Consider the following 13,901-nt stretch of genomic DNA (forward strand, 5'->3'; position numbering starts at 1 on the left):
TTGCTATAATAAAGTAACTTTTGCTTGCGGAAGAAAATGATAAATAGAGGCGAGCCTAGCTGGAAATAACAAAGAACTTTCAAACTTTCCCCACCTCATGTTTTTGATGGAGACCTTCCACGTGTATTACCACAGGAGGTAAAGAAGCTGAACTCTTCCCGCCAGGGACCTTGGAAGGATGTGGTGACAGACTGGACAGAGACACCCACACAAATCACACAAAAATAGAAAATGGAAAAAAGGATCTCTTCCATACAAAGACAGCGCTTAAGGTGTAACGTCTACGTCTAACCTCTTTGCCATACCTGGACCATTCTCCTGCTAGTAACAAGTAGAACTAATAATCTGGACTATTCTATGCCAGATGCCACTTCACATGCAATAATCCACTGAAGCATTAGCAACAATTCCCTATTCAATGACCACGATGTGGTTGCTGGGTCGCTTTAGTAGCCCTGATTGTCCACTGCATCTTGTATCTACATCCTTTGCCAGAGGACTGTGCAGCAGGTCAGCTCAGCAAGCAGATTCTATTTTACCACATTTGAGATCTGAGTCCATAGATATGACTTACTTTGCCAAGGAAATGAGGCAGAAGTGATGATGGCTCGTTCTGAAACTAGGACTCAAGAGCTATGGTGTGTTTCTGTGCTGTCGTTTACATGCAACACTGTAATGAGGACACCTCTACACTCTTGGAGGATGAAAGACACACAGGGCAGAGAGGAATCACTGGAGACATCCAGGTGAACCACTTCTACATCAGCCATCAGTCAGCCAACTCCCAGAGGATGGAAGGGTCCCCAGAGAACAGCGGCAGGACTGCCCAGGTAGCCCAAGACTTGTAAATCTTTATATATATGTATGCATATATGTGTGTATATATATATATATATACACATACACACACATATGTATAGCATATATGTGTATATATATAACTATCATATATCATGTCATATCACTATTATATATATCATATATAACTAACTATATGATATATAATATTATATATTATAAGATATATAGTTACATATGATATATAATATAATATATAAGGGTTAGGGTTATTACATATATCATATAGTTATATATATTTTGTAAAATATTATCTATTATATAGTTCTATCCTACTGGGTTTTGGGATAATTACTTAGTTACAAGGGCTAATACACTTATCTTTATAAATCAGAAAACTGAGGCATAGAGACGTTAACTGACCTACTCAAAGTCAATTACGTAGTAAAAGATGGAAAGAGGAATTGAATCCAGGCAGCCTAACTCCAAGCCAATGTGCTTATCCACAGTCTGACCTCCTACTTTAGTGGAGAATAAAATAAGAGACTCAGGAAACTGTGGCAACCTCTAACTGTGTGTGCATGCGTGTGTGTTGGATTGTGGTCATTGTTACTGAACAGCTCCTTTTCCCCTTGAAAAGGAAGATACAAACCCCTTATGTTAGTCAATCAAAGTAATCGATTTTATAAGGAAATGTGAGTAGAAGACAGAGTCAAGATCAATAGTGATGGTGTAAGTTTTAATAAATAAGACACTTGAGAAAGAGATTGAGAGAAAGGGACAGCACTTTCAAATTAAATATTCCTTTTTTCCTTAAGGAAAATGTTATAGGCTATAAATTTTAAATAAAGGTGATATATAAAATTGGGTAGGCAGGCATTACAATATCAAACCCACCAGAATCTCCTTTGGAATAAAATACTACATTACATTTCAGCATTAGTCACACATGGATAGGATAAAATTGCATCAGGAATCTTCAAACAAACAAGCCCTCTTAAATATGCATTTTCAGAAAATCCGTATCTGATATTGAGAATAAATTTTTACCTCTGCAGATGTGAAAAGGATCAATCTTGGCAACCCAGACAGTCCCTTTTCCTTAATATCGGGACAATATTTGTATCTAGCTAAATTCATTGCATACATATTAGACACTGAACCACCTGCAAAAACAAAATTAAAGTGACAGATTTATATCATGAAGTTATTGCTCATTAAGTGCCAAGTACAGGGGAAAGCATGAACGGCCATGGCTGCTCTAGCCTAAGGACAAAGCACTGGGAAAAGCATCGAACACAACCTCCTTCCATTACTCCGGCTATTCCATTTACACACTCCATAACCTTTAATTTTATAACTTTTCATCTCAGCAAAGAGAGAAATTTTGGTCTAGTCTCTCATTTTGGGGCTTTTTCAAATCAAAAGTTTCAATCTATTAGCTCTGGATTTAGGGTCAGTACCCAAGTCTCCATAGTTAATATTCTTTCTTTCTGTCACCTGCTCAGTAAAATAAAACGACCATACACGTTCATCTCTGGTTCCAGAAAAGGACTGTACAATTAATAAACATGAGTCAGGAACCTTCTAAGTTAAAGCAGTGTAACAATTTAGAAGGCTTAGCATTTAGTCCTTTCCAACTCTCGATAGCAGATAAATTCATTTGGGTTAGATATGAACCCTAAATTGTAGACATCTCATTTGTTAAGTATGTTTGTCATTTATGTAGCATTAACAGAAAATATTATCCCTCTGGAGAAAGGCACAAGCTATCTTCTCACCAAACAGCATTTTTAACATCCAACTTTTTGTAATGTGTAAAAGTGTAAGGAGTTGTTCATCTCGTGAATAAAGTTTTAGATGCTCATAGTGGAAGGGTGATGGCAATAACTAATTTTACTCACCTGGGTTAAATATTCCATCCCCTTCTTTCCAGCCAATAAATTCAATCATTTTCTTCAGAACCGCTTCTTCCACTAACAGAAACACTGGGGACACCTCATACGTATAACTAGATAGATATAAAAAACACTTCACTTCTATGACTAGAGTCAAAACATCCCTTTGGTGTCCCAGGAAATGCACATAGAGTTTTATTAAACCAAGTGACTGCTGCAGTCTTTGGACTTTCTCCATCGGTGATAGTACTATGGTTAGATACATGCCAATAGCTGGTGGATTTAGGGATATGCAGTCTGTTCTAGCAGTCTTAATTTGGAGGAAAACTTCAATTCCATGAGGAGAGAAGAAGGTAATACATCTGAGTTCTTTGCATTAGCCATGAGCAAGGGCTATTTCTCTCTTGGGTACTTTGGTTACTGTCTTGGGTGATGATATTGGTCAAATAAGTCTACGGTCATGGTAACTGGGTTTTATGATGTTACTAGCATGAGGGTGCCAACAGTCAGCACTAGATATTCTATCAGGGGTGCCCCTGGGCTGCATGCAGATTACGTGAGGACCATTTTGCTAATCTGTGGTGTCAGAGATAGTTAAAATTATGAATTAACTTTTTGTTCATTAGCTTTTGTTAGTGTTTGTGTATTTAATGTGCAGCCCAAGCCAACTCTTCTTCCTATGTGCGGTAGAGAAGAGAAAAGGTTGGTTGGGCACTGCAGAGAAGAGAAAAGGTTGGGCACTACCCGTCCTGAGCCAGGCCTTCCTCTACGACACTGTGTTTGTAGAAACAGGAAGTGCTCTGTGGGACATCTCTGATTACATGATGATTTTACCCAGAATACCAGCCAGATCCCCTATTGATGAAGGATTTGTTGGCCCAGGATGGAACGGTATTTTCAAAGAGCACTGCTGTGTTAGCCCCTCTAGGCATCATCTCAACTGCAGGGATCTACCTCCCCAAGGTCACACCCCTTCCAGTGGCAGTCCACACCTGAAAACTGCTAAAGCTGGAGGTGTAAAGGCCTGGACAATTTCTAGGCGACTTTTCAGGAAAAATGTCACTCCTGAGATCTCCAGAGGTCAGCTCAGATAGCCATGAGCCAGGATGACAGCTTACCCACTAACCCCTCCTTTGCACATTCTCCTCCTCAGCTCCTCAGGTCACCCATGCTGATCCCCAGGGTGCTCCTTAATAAATGTCCCGCTCACTAAATCCCAGCTATAGTGACTTTCCAGGGAATACCAATTACAAAAGTTACCATGATTTGCTTGAGTCTCTTCTTCCCAGATAACCTGAGAGTGACTAAATATCTATAATCTCCTACTCATTAAGAGATTACATTAAATTGTAGCTGAATAGGTGTGTACTCTAAATACATAAACTAAGCAGACACATTTAGATTTATAGTTACAGACTTAAATCACAATTATTTTAACATCCGAAAGGGGAAGCCTTTGGGTGGAGGCTAAAAAATGTTGAAGATCTTGTTACATATCACCTATTTTTGTGTCAAGCACTCTACAGGTACCACGTCATTTTAGATGGGTTCTTTTTTTAAAATAAGATGTTCTTTTCAAACATATTGTGCAACCAGTTTATACACATCAAAAGTATGAAAAATGTACACATGTTTATGTATACCTACCAATAAAAATGAATCATTCTCTTTTATGTAATGGAAAAGTCAGTATTAAACTTGTATTTGAAAACTAGCCCAACTGTAAACTTGGAAGTAGGCCTCAAGATGGGAGAGAGGACAATATGGAATGAATTCATGGGTTAACTACACTTTGAGTGAATGGCTCAGATTAGCAGCAATTTAGTTGTTCAAAAACCTAAATATTTCAGATTAAGGAACCTAAACAAGGAGTTAGAAAATCTAGGATATGTAAAATGTTCAAAGAATTGTGAAACTTGACTGTCTCTTCTGATTTACCTACCACTTCCTCTTCTACCCACTGTAACCTGGAATATGCCTTCATCACTCCACCAAAACATTTCTAAGTCACCAATGACATTCATGTCACTAATCCAGTGGACATATTTTAGTCACTGTCTTAATTGAATACTTAATACACATGACACTAGGCACGCTCTCTCCCTTTATTTTCTCCTTCTTCTCTCTCCATTGTAAGCTGACTCTCCTCCTCCTAACTATTTAATGGTGGACTCCTCAAGGCCCAGTCCTAAGCCCTCTTCTCTTTTCATTCCACAGCCTGTCCCCTGGATGATTCTTCATCCTGGCTGCTTATTAAAATCACTTATTGATGCCTGTAGTCCCAGCTACTTGGGAGGCTGAGGCAAGAGAATTGCCTAAGCCCAAGAGCTGGAGGTTGCCGTGAGCTATGACGCCACAGCACTCTACTGAGGGTGACAAAGTGAGACTCTGTCTCTAAAAAAAAAAAAATCACTTATTGAGTTTTTAAATATATCAATTCATGGGACATACCCAGAAAATGGTATCAATAGTTTTATTTAAAAATTTCCCAGTTGATTCTAATGAGCAGTCAGGACTGACAATCACTGATTTAGGGAATCTCATCCATGCCCACTATTTCAATTGCTGTCATTTCACTGAAATGTATGCCTATCATATCAAAATCAGAATTCCAGGCCCATATATCTCTCAGCTTAGTTCATATATATTCTTGGATATTTTGGAGTCAATACAAACTCAAGTGCTCACAACTGAAAACTGAATTCCTGATCTTGGTTCTTCCACCAAGTACTTGAAAACTGGCCCTCTCTCTCTGTGTGCTTCTCATGTCAATGAACAACATGCCCATCACCCCTGCTATGAAAGCCAGAAACTCAAGCCTCATGCCAAAACATTCTCCCCCTCTGATCTTCATTTCCAAGGTATAATATTACCCAGTCCTTTCTGTTTTATCATCTAAACACATTTCTTCCCACTCTATCAATACTTCTATTGTCCACATTCAATCTCTCAGCAGACTACGGTAAAGCCCTTCTAATTAGTCCTTTCCAATCTGCTCTCCATATTTCCAGAGATCTTTTCAATAAGCAAATGGAATCCAAGATTTTGAAACTTGCCATGACTTTCCATGGCACTCATAAACATGGTTGCTTGGGCCCTGAATGTCTGGCTGCTATCTATCTTCCTAGTCTTATTCTCCACTGCAGTCTCTATAGCTCTCTCAACTATACCCACACTGCCCTAGAGTATGCTATGCCGCCTCCTGCCACAGGGCCTTTACACGTGCTGTTCTCTTTACTTGCAACTCATTTCTCCCCTTTTCACCTAGTTACCATTTTCTCATTCTTCAGTTCTTTCTGCCACATTTTCCTAGTACACATTTCTGAGCTCCCACTAGGGAAAAATGCCTTTTATACTTATAGCACAGGGCACTTTTTCTTCATCTGAGACTTTGAATATTTCATTAATTTGTATGGATAATTTCTATTAGCATCTCTCTTTCCCTCTCCATTCTTTCTCTGAAATCCTTATTGATTTCAGGCACCATGAGGGCAGAATCAATGTTTGTTTTTATTCAAAATGTTTCTCCAACATGTAGCACAGATAATGGCTTTTCGCGCCAGAACTAATACAAAGTGGCTTCATCAATTTTCTCTTCTGTTAAATGGAAGTAACAATGCCTGTCTTACCCATCTCACAGTACCACTGTACAAATCAAACACCCTTTCCTTACTGTTAAATGTCATAAGACTATTCCATTATTTATGATGACACTGTGCAAAAGAAACCATTAAATTGAAATTTATAGAATAAAATATAATCCATTTAAAAATATCTCAAATCCATGTTTGGTGTGAAATTCCAGTAGCATGGCACTTACACGCTCGGGTTCAATGCTTCTGTCATAAATCGGGCCACCAAGGAGTAATAATCAAGTCCAGCATACAACTGGTTGAAAAATCTTGGGTGGTCTGTAAATTTAAAACACTGTATTTATCTACACAGTACTAATAAAGAAGAAAGATTGATACACCAATAACATAAACGAATCTTTCAGACAATGAAAGCGGCCAGACACAATCAAGTATATATAGATAGCATGATTCCACTTACATGACATTGATAATCAGCAAACTGCCCATGGAGATAGAGGTAAGAATTCTAGATACTTTGCAGAAAGAATTTTCAGTAGGGAGGGGATAGAGGCAGCCTTTGGAGTCCTAGAAATGGTCTGTATCTCTGTCTGGGTGATGGCTCCCTATGTACAGATATGTACAAATTCAAATCTGTACTTAAGATTTGTTCGCCTCCTTGAATATAAATTATCCCGCAATTAAAAATTATTCAAACTATGACTATATACAAAGAAAAAATATTGAGGACACAGCCCTTTCTACTGCAAAAAGAATGTTTCTAAGTAAAACCTGAGCATTCTTTGAACAGCTGGGATTTTCCTGCTCCTCTTGTCTACAAGCCACACCCAAACCAGAGTGTGATAAATGGATTATTGAACAGTCTGCCTGTTGCCTTTATTTCTGAAAATATCAGTAGTAACTTCCCTCTCCTCAAATGCATTTCACTCACCCACAGGTTCACCTCAGGCTACAGGTAATGAGTGGCCTTTTCATTTTTCAGACTGGACCAGGGCAATCAGCATTTTGTAGATGGATAAGCTGTGAGTCATCACCTAGCTTATATAAACTTTCTGGTGCAGCTTACTTCAACCACAGTCACCCTAAAGACTTAAATAACTTCTAGTTCCAGCTTTAAATTTTTTCCTTCTCATATAAAAGGTCTCATAAAGGTTCTGGGCTTTCCACAGTGTGAATATTCACACCAGACACTAGGCTAACCGAACTAAACTTGGCGATCTCAGGCAGCCCAGCATCACAGAGGAGAAAAAGGCAAGAGGTCTATTTCTCCATTTAGGAACCATTTTATCTGGTGACCTCTCATTACAACTCACAGCATTTGGTCTTAGTTTTGTTACTTTTTTAACCTAGAGGTTCAATAAAAACCAAAAATCTCAAAAGAAAATGTCTTTTCAACTGAAAACAGGGAAAAGTTCTTCTGATCTGGGGGAAAAAAAAAACAAGCATTGCTACAAGTAATTTTAATAAGATTTTTTTTTTTTAGTTCTGTGTTAATTTATGATTGATTTCCATGGTAACATTATGGAAAATATCCAGTAAACTGAAAAATCTGCTGCATTAAATGTCATTCGACACTTCTGACATGCACCATAATAATAAGATATGTATCTCTGCTTTCGAAATGCTAACTGAGTTTTTGATACATACACCAGACGTTCTCAAGGGAATATAATCCAATTATTTTTAGCCAGAATTTTATTATGTTCTTTCCACTAAATTTAATCTAGTGTCAGAATTCACAAGGCATAACGCCTATGTGGTGTTAAGCACTAGATTACCTTTACATCACACTGAGAAATGCAAATTTGGGGAAGTTATTCCCCCATTTTTGAAACTTGTTCGCTAAGTGAACAGAATATTAGTAGTCAAGTTGGAATAGTACCTCCGAGTAAGACAGACAATGTCACATCACTACATTTTAAAAAAGACTGGACTGCAGTGGCTAGGACATCATTGCAAAGCAATCCTAGCAAAAACTTATAACCACATATTCATTTTTCTTTTATCTGCTTAGAGGTGTTTATATTTTTGATTCTGCTGATTGATGAAGTAATTTATAATTTCTCAGTTCAAAGGTTCTTCAGTTTCTTCCAAATAAATCTATTCTTGTTTATATTAAAGATACCCTCTTGAACTTTTTGGGGGGGAGGAGGAGCATATTCTGGGCCATCCAGATTTAAAATCCCTTAACAAATTTATATAATATATAAATTATTACATATTGTATTTGCCACCTTGGGCCAACATGAGACAAGTTGCATGGATGGTCTTAATTGTAAATGGAAGAATGGGGATTGGCAAGGCGAAGATGATATTTATATATAAGGACTAACACCAACAGCTTTCCTATCAACTTATCTTGAACTTTGGACAATAAATTCGGATTAGAGATTAAGCAGACAATTATAAAAACATCATAACCACTTTTTTTAATCCAGTTTTCTCATCCCATAAACATTGTTATACTCGACTTTATTGAGAGGTAAATAATGCTTTTAAAACAGAGAAAGTAAATTTAAGTTCTTACTAGTTTTGACACTGTAGCGTATTACATCCTGGCAGAGTTCCAACAGCCTGTGAGGTGACTCGCCTGTGTCTCTCATCTCCAAATCAAGAAGTTCTTTCAGCTGCTCAGGAGGCCGCCATTCACACACCTGGAGGTTCAGTGACAATAAACAATTAATCCCCGACCACCAGAGCCAGGTATTGAGAGGATGTGAGTTGATGGACTCCACCTTCATGAAGCTTCCAGGCAAGGGGGAGGTTTAAACCTGCAACTAGAGTGCAGCATGAAAAGAGTTATGATAGCAATACAGATGCCACGGGACAATGAGAGGCTCCATCTTACACTTGCAAGGTCAAAGAAGATTTCCTAGAGAAACCAATATCTAAGGGATTATATAAATAAGAGTAGAGAGACTCATACAAAGGTTAGGGCTTAGAGTGATACAAGGAGTCTTCTAGATGAAAGTAACAGGAGGAACAAAGGTGAAAAATAAGGGATCCTATAGCACATCTGGATAATTAGGTGAGTTTGGTTGTGGCTAACACATGGATTTTTAAGAAAGAGAAACGCAATGTATAAAGCTGGAATACTGAAGTTGCTTCCTAAGTCTTCTCTCTGCTAGTACTCTGTCCTGGACAGTCTACTATCACCTAGCAGCCAGTGATCCTCTTAAAGCTAAGCTGTGGTCACTCCTCTGATCAAATATACACAACAGCCCCCTATTTCCTTCAAAGCAAAAGCTGAAATCCTTTCAAAGACATAAAATGATCCCAAGTGATCTGCTTCCCCTGGCTGTCCTTCCTCTCTCGCTACTGTCCTCCTGGCTGACTCTGCCCCTAAGCCTGGCCCTGTTACCATTCCTTGAATACACCAAGCATGTTCCCGTCTTAGGTATCTGTGCTGTCTGTGTTCCCTACCGAGAATGCTGCGTCTCCAAATATGCTTATCCCTGATTCCTTCACTTTTTTTTTTTTGTTTTTTTGTATGAAAGGTTTTTATTGGTGGGGGGAGGGAGGCTGCAGAGCAGCACCGAGGAGGGGAGAACAGAGGGGAGAGAGTGGGGAAGAGAAGAGAGACAGAGTGGAGAAGAGTGAGGGGGAAGACAGGAGAGAGAGAAGGCAGGAGGAGAAGAGAGAAAAGCTGATTCCTTCACTTTTTTCAAAGCTTTGCTCAAATGTCACTTTCTCAATAACAGCGATCTTGATTCTCTTACTTAAAATTACAATCTGCCCATTACCCCATCTCTATCGTTTCCCCCCAAACATATGTTACCTTCTAACATACAGCTATTCGTTTCTTTTTTACGTCCTACATCATCTCCATAAGAAAAGAGATCTTGTCCTGTTTGCTCACTTTTCAAAAATTAACTAGCACAGAGCCTGCACAAAAATAGGGGTTCGTAAAGATACGTTGAATAAATCAATGAACAATCAGAGAGATATAAGTAAGGCTCATGCAAATCATGATGTGCTTTTTGTGGCAAGTCACAGAGTTTGAACTTGGCTCTAAGGAAGCCACTGTTCAGGATGGGAAATGAAATGATCCCATTTGTGTTTGGGTGGGCAGTTTTAGTTGCTATGTGGCCATTCCAAGTAAAAGTGTAAGTAAGAGGTAACTGTAGGAAGCCAGGCAAGAGAAGGTGGTGCTCTGGATGACAGCTGTGCTGTGGGAATGGAGCATGTAGTTTCTAGAGTAACTAAAATGAAGAATCAATAGACTTGGAAATCAATTAGATGCTCAGGGAGAGAGAAAGGGATGAACCAAGAATAATCTCGAGGTTTCTAACTTGGACGAAAGGTTTGGACTGTGGCAATGGGAATAGCGGGAGATGGATCTGGTTGAGGGTGGGTCGGAGATGATGAGTTTTGAGCACGTTTAGTACAAGGCACCTTTAGAATGTCCAAAAGGATTATAGTAGTGGGTCTGGGGCTCTTGTGAAAGATCAGGGACAGAGTTCCAGACAATCACTATGAAAAGGTAATAGTAAACATACAATCTCTGTGTGGTTCAGGGAGAACCTACAGCAAAGAGAAGCACTGTGGGATCTCCCCTGGGCTGCACCAACACTTACAGAGTGAGCGCCAGGAGAGGAGCTCGGAGATGCTGTGGGGGACAGCCCAGAGAGGAAGGGGAAATCCTAGAAGAGTCTAGTGTTACTAAAACCAAGAAAAAAGAAGTTTTAAGGAGGAGAAGATGATCACCATTGTCAAAACACTGCTGAGACGCCAAATCAGATGAAGACTGAAGTGCTCCTGGATTCACCAACAAGAAGTGTTCTTGGCAGGAGCAGTTTGACTTAGGGAGGTGGGGGCGGAGGCCAGATTGCCTTGAAGTGAGGATGTAGGAGGTGAAGAAATGGAAGGAGGGAGGAAGTGGAGACAATCTCAAAAAGTTTGGCTGCAGAGGAGAGGAGAGGGATGGGGAAGTAGTCAGGGAGTGAGAAGACTTGGAGGTGGCTGTCAGGGGAAGGGGGAGGAAATGTCAAGTTGTGCGAGTGGTATGAGGCTAAGCTCCGATTCTCTACCCATGACTGGCAGAGGTAAATCAAAATTTCCTGAGACAACTGAAAGAAGCGACTGATGACTAATGCACTCAACAGCGTGGATAAGTCTCAAACGCGTTCTGCTGAGGGGGCAAAGCAAGACTCAAACAGCTACTTGCATTATGATTCCATCTACATGACCATCTGGAAAGGCAAAAACTACAGAGGAAGAAAACAGAGCAGTGGTTTCCAGGGACCAGAGAGGAGGGCAGGCGTTGATGAAAGAAGGGCAGAGGGAAATTTGGGGGGTGATGGAACGGTTCTATGTCTTGATTGTGGGGACACAGAAATGACTTGTCAAAACTCCCAGACTTGAAAACCAAAAGTAATTCAGTAAATTTTACTGAATGTAAATGATATGTAAATTTCTTAAAAGACGCTGATGAAGAATATCTGCTGGAGAGGGCACTAGAAGTCATCACCTCGCTAATCGTGGATACACATCCGCAGGTCACCTTTTAATGGAGTCCTGCTGCATCTCAGCCAAAGTAGACTAAGTCTAGTGGTACAAACCCTTTGCCTCCTGCCCACAGCCCCAGCATAGCTTTCCATCCACCTTCACGTGGACAGCCTGGACATCTAGTAGGCTGCTGTGGACTTGTAGTTCCTCAACCGGTAACTGAGGATAACTCAGGATTTTAAGCCTCCTCTTCTCATCTAATATCTCATTAATTCCCTGTGTGAGCCCTTTCCAGGCAAAAAAGTCCCCTTCCTATGTCAAAGACACCTTGTAACCTTTACATTTCACATCCAAGCTCAAAGTGCCCATCCTCTGTGGAATCCCCAAAGTCTGCTCCAACCTCCCAGCATTTATCACATTCTCAGTGGGACCCCCTGTTCTCCTTTCTAATGAAAACTTATCCATTCAATTAGATTACAAATTCTGTGCAAAGCTAGGCCTTTACTGTATTTTTCTTTATATCCTCCAGGGCTGAATATAATGCCTTACTCATAGCTAAAACTCAGTTAATATTTAATGACTGAATAAAGGCCAATTAAAAAAATCCTGCCAAAGGAATGCTGTGCTCCAAAAGAAAGCATGCCTAATGTATTGCAGGAGTCCGGAGAACAAAAGAAAATATGCAATTGTAAATACGCGATCTGGATAAATAAGAAGCATCAGAGGTTCTGCCTTAAACATAACTATTCTATGTTCATGGGTCAGGTCAATCTATTTTCCAATTAGTTGTCTCAAATGTATGTCATCAAAAATAAAAAAATTCACATCAAATTCTTTTCAAAATATCATTTATTTCTGATTAATGAAATTGAGATAAATATCTTTTTCACATACCCATTCAGTGATCCAGTTCCAGCATGAAAAGTGACTGGTGTCAAAAAGGAAAATTCAGCAATTTAAGAAGCAAATAAAGGCATAATTAAAGGGGTAGATTTCTAAGTCAGAATGTCTGGATGTAAGTCGCAGCTCCAATATACACTAGTGTGTAATTTGGGGCAAGATATTTGATCTCTTTGTGCCTATATTTCTTCCTTATCACTAAAATGATGACAATTAATAGTACCTGCCTCTTCGAGGTTTTGTAAGGATTAAACACACAATTACATGTGGAGTAATCCTTAGGTCAGTTCTTAGCACATAGTAAGTACTCATCACAACACATGCCATTAGTAGTAGTTCTAATGTTAATTTGAATATGAATTTGTAACCTAGACCCAGTAATTGGTACCAGTCAAGAGTCAGACTTAACAACCCAAGACTTACAGTCTAAACTCAGATAAGCCCCTGATTACTAAGACAATAATAATAATAATAATAAACTTTTCATGCTCTTTTCTGGCTTCTGCTTGATTTTCACTAGCAACACAGAGAATATGCACAAGAAAATGGAGCGCAAACATGTTTTAGAAAGTGTATAAATCAGATCAGCAGGTTGTTCATAATCTATATGATTATCTAGAGCAGGAAGCTTTATCCCTGTGCTTCACGGTCTTATCTGATAAAGGTCTAGGGCTCAGCTAATCTTCCCACAAAGGATGTCTGGAGGAGTAAGGGGTCAACCCTATAAGGAAAGCAGACTGGCTGAGGCAAGGCCCAAGTTTGGGTATCTGGACATTCCTTTGGGCAAAAGTAGAGAGGAAATGGAAGCTTGTACTGCCCATCTTTCTTACATCCAGACACACAGATTTGGAGAAAAAAACCTACCTTTCCCATTCTTGGAATTTCCTACAGGTTTTTATTCTCACCTTCTCATTGACATCTGTAGCCTTCAAAACCACCTCCTCCATTATTAGCCTGCAGGCCTCTTCAACAAATTTTTCTCCTGCTTTTGCATCTGTTGTAGGGCCATTCAGTACAATCCCATCCACAAGAACAGCACTCTTCTTATTTGGAACCATGTCTTGTTGATCGTTATCTCCTGGAACCACACAAACAAAATGCGCTTTTTGAGATAACCTATTATATCACACCAAAACACACGGGTGGCGGTAGGGGTGGGAAATGGCTCACCATCCGAGCTCCCAATGACAAGCCTTCTTCTAATAGATAAATGTGTCCTTTGGGAGATTGAGCTGACAATTTATTTGAATACTCAATGACATGA

At 39.5% G+C, this 13,901-nt stretch overlaps 1 protein-coding gene across 1 annotated transcript in view; it reads right to left on the reverse strand.

Moving 5' to 3' along the window:
* GADL1 (glutamate decarboxylase like 1) overlaps nucleotides 1-13,901 on the reverse strand; it is a 137,828-nt gene that overhangs the window by 123,088 nt on the left and 839 nt on the right. The window contains exons 2-6 of the mRNA XM_012805656.2: nucleotides 13,543-13,715; nucleotides 8,817-8,943; nucleotides 6,517-6,607; nucleotides 2,703-2,809; nucleotides 1,849-1,964 (exon numbers count right to left, since the gene is read on the reverse strand). Coding sequence (XP_012661110.2) covers nucleotides 1,849-1,964; nucleotides 2,703-2,809; nucleotides 6,517-6,607; nucleotides 8,817-8,943; nucleotides 13,543-13,715 — 614 coding nt within the window. The remainder of the gene's footprint in view (nucleotides 1-1,848; nucleotides 1,965-2,702; nucleotides 2,810-6,516; nucleotides 6,608-8,816; nucleotides 8,944-13,542; nucleotides 13,716-13,901) is intronic.

Source organism: Otolemur garnettii, unplaced genomic scaffold, assembly GCF_000181295.1.
Source record: "Otolemur garnettii isolate 467f Iridium unplaced genomic scaffold, OtoGar3 scaffold00002, whole genome shotgun sequence".
Taxonomy (NCBI): domain Eukaryota; kingdom Metazoa; phylum Chordata; class Mammalia; order Primates; family Galagidae; genus Otolemur; species Otolemur garnettii.